Raw genomic sequence first — 2,715 nt, 5'->3', positions numbered from 1 at the left:
AAACAGGCCTTGGCTGCACAGCCCTGGCAGTAGAGGGGTTTGCTGTCCCAGGTTTCTCTGAAGCTCTGTGGGACCTGTGACAGAGGTGGAGCTCATCTCCAAGAAGGCCAAGGTGCTGCTGAGAAAGTCCCTGGGGGAGGACAGCTTGTGATCTAGCCACACAGTGGACATCGTCCTGGGCGCTGACTGGCTAGATAGTGGCTCTGCAGAGAAGGACCCTGGGGTCCTGGAGGACAAGCAGCTGAGCATGAGCCAGCAATGCACCCCCGTGGCAAAGGCCAACAGCCTCCTGGGCTGTTTAGGAAAAGCATTGCTGGCAGATGGAGGGAGGTGACCCTTCCCCTCTACTCGGCTCTGGTGAGGCCACACCTGGAGCGCCCACGCCCTGCACAACTTAGCTCTACACTGATGTCTTCCTCTCCCAGGCTTTTACCAGCCCATCCCAGCTGTTCCTCGGCTCTCCCCAGACCCCTTGCCCCCTCCTCTGCCCAGCCAAGCACAGCTGCCCGGTCTGGGCTGGTCCCATGGCAGTGCCCACCACAGCTGCTGCAGAGCTCTTGGCGCTCATCCCCAGCCCCAGCTCCTCTGAAGGGCACAGCAGCTCCTGTGGGGCAGACAAGGAGCTCAGCCTCCCCATCAGCCCCAGGCCAGTGCTGGCCCCAAGGGAACAATTTAAACAGGCTAGTCACTCTCTGCCCCTCCTGCTATCCTATTTAGGTGAACCCACAACCCTGACTGAGTTTGCCCCCTCCTCTGCTCCCATCAGCCCCACTCCCCAGGACAGCACGACGCTCCTGGCCCTGGGGGTCCTCGGGCAGCTCCCACACCTCTCCCTTTCCCATGCCTACTGGGTCCCCACTGACTTTCAGGGGACTGCAGAGTTCTTGTTTGTGCATACCTCAATTTAGTGTTTTGCTTGTGGGCGACTTCACCTCTGTGGGCGTTTCACCTCCTGTGTCTTCATTCACCCACAGCTCAGGGCACGTGGCGAGTCCCCATCCTCTCCTCACACATCCAAATTCATTTCCATAGAATCTGCTGTATGCTGCAGGTCCTGACACATATGAAGCAGTCTGAGGAGTTAATCAGGAGCTCATGCGCCATCTCCACTACCAGTGGACACAAGAAGAGAGCCTTTAAAACCAGAACATTTGGTCCAACGGAACCCAATAGTACAGTGAGCTTAACCCCAAACACAGGGAGAACACAGGGAGAAGAGACTCTTTGAAAGACCCGTTCCTTGGACGTTTTATTGCCAGCACCTTTGGAGGAAGCACCTAGCCTCCAGGCACTGCACCTGGGAGATGCCTTTTTACTGAAGAGCTGCTATTAGACAGGTCACCTTTGACACAGTGTTGTGCAAGGGTCAGAAACAACTGGATCAAACCTCAAGACAAGTAGTACAAACCCGGAAAATTATATATAAGCAGGATTATTGCAAGAGAAAAAAGCAAGCTTATTGCCTAACATGAAGTCTAGGAAACTTGCGGAGAAGGGAGACAGGTTATTATTGGAAAAAGAACTTCCATTGAGCCAGTTTCCTTAGGGCATCCTTGAGCTCCTGGTTCCTCATGCTGTAGATGACGGGGTTCACTGCTGGAGGCACCACTGAGTACAGCACTGCCACCACCAGATTTAGAACTGTGGAGGAGATGGAGGGGGGCTTCAGGTAAGCAAAAATGCCTGTGCTGACAAACAGGGAGACCACGGCCAGGTGAGGGAGGCATGTGGAAAAGGCTTTGTGCCGTCCCTGCTCAGAGGGGATCCTCAGCACGACCCTGAAGATCTGCACATAGGACAGCACAATGAAAACAAAACATCCAAAGCCTAAACAGGCACCAACCACAAGAAGCCCAGCTTCCCCGAAGTAGTAGTCTGAACAGGAGAGCTTGAGGATTTGGGGGATTTCACAGAAGAACTGGCCCACAGCATTGCCCTGGCAGAGGGGTAGGGAAAATGTACTGGCCGTGTGCAGGAGAGCATTGAGAAACCCAGTGCCCCAGGCAGCTGCTGCCATGTGGACACAAGCTCTGCTGCCCAGGAGGGTCCCGTAGTGCAGGGGTTTGCAGATGGCAACGTAGCGGTCATAGGACATGACAGTGAGAAGATAAACCTCTGTTGCAGCACAGAAAACAAAGAAAAAGACCTGTGCAACACATCCTGCATAGGAGATGGCCCTTGCGTCCCAGAAGGAATTGGCCATGGCTTTGGGGACAGTGGTGGAGATGGAGCCCAGGTCAAGGAGGGCGAGGTTGAGGAGGAAGAAGTACATGGGGGTGTGGAGGTGGTGGTCACAGGCGATGGTGGTGATGATGAGGCCGTTGGCCAGGAGGGCAGCCAGGTAGGTGCCCAGGAAGAGCCCGAAGTGCAAGAGCTGCAGCTCCCGTGTGTCTGCCAATGGCAGGAGGAGGAACTGGGTGATGGAGCTGCCATTGGACATTTGTTCACTCTGGGCATGAGGGACTGTTGAAAGAGGAGAAGACCGTGGCAAGTTAAGGCAGACTTCTTTGGGCCCATCCTATTCCATTTCCCAAAATTTTCCCCCAAATGACTTCTCTTTCCTCAGAATAATTTCATTCATATCTTTTTGTGAGATCAGCTTTGTGCTGCCGAGGGCAGTATCGTTGCAGGGGCAGAGATTCAGTTGTTGATTTCCAGTCCTCCCTGGATTATTCACTTCTAAGAGAAACAGATTTGGAATTTCAGTGCCCCCTC

The 2,715-nt window shown here is 54.2% G+C and overlaps 1 protein-coding gene across 1 annotated transcript; it reads right to left on the bottom strand.

The window, feature by feature from the left end:
* Positions 1-1,507: 1,507 nt before the first annotated feature.
* Positions 1,508-2,422, bottom strand: LOC134509572 (olfactory receptor 14J1-like; the record flags this gene model as incomplete). Its single annotated transcript, XM_063322130.1, has 1 exon — positions 1,508-2,422. A coding segment is annotated over one exon (915 nt), but the record flags the coding sequence as incomplete, so codon positions are not given.
* Between the last annotated feature and the right edge of the window lie 293 nt (positions 2,423-2,715).

This window comes from Chroicocephalus ridibundus, unplaced genomic scaffold (assembly GCF_963924245.1).
Source record: "Chroicocephalus ridibundus unplaced genomic scaffold, bChrRid1.1 SCAFFOLD_92, whole genome shotgun sequence".
Lineage (NCBI taxonomy): Eukaryota > Metazoa > Chordata > Aves > Charadriiformes > Laridae > Chroicocephalus > Chroicocephalus ridibundus.
This window is presented reverse-complemented; position numbering and strand designations above follow the sequence as displayed.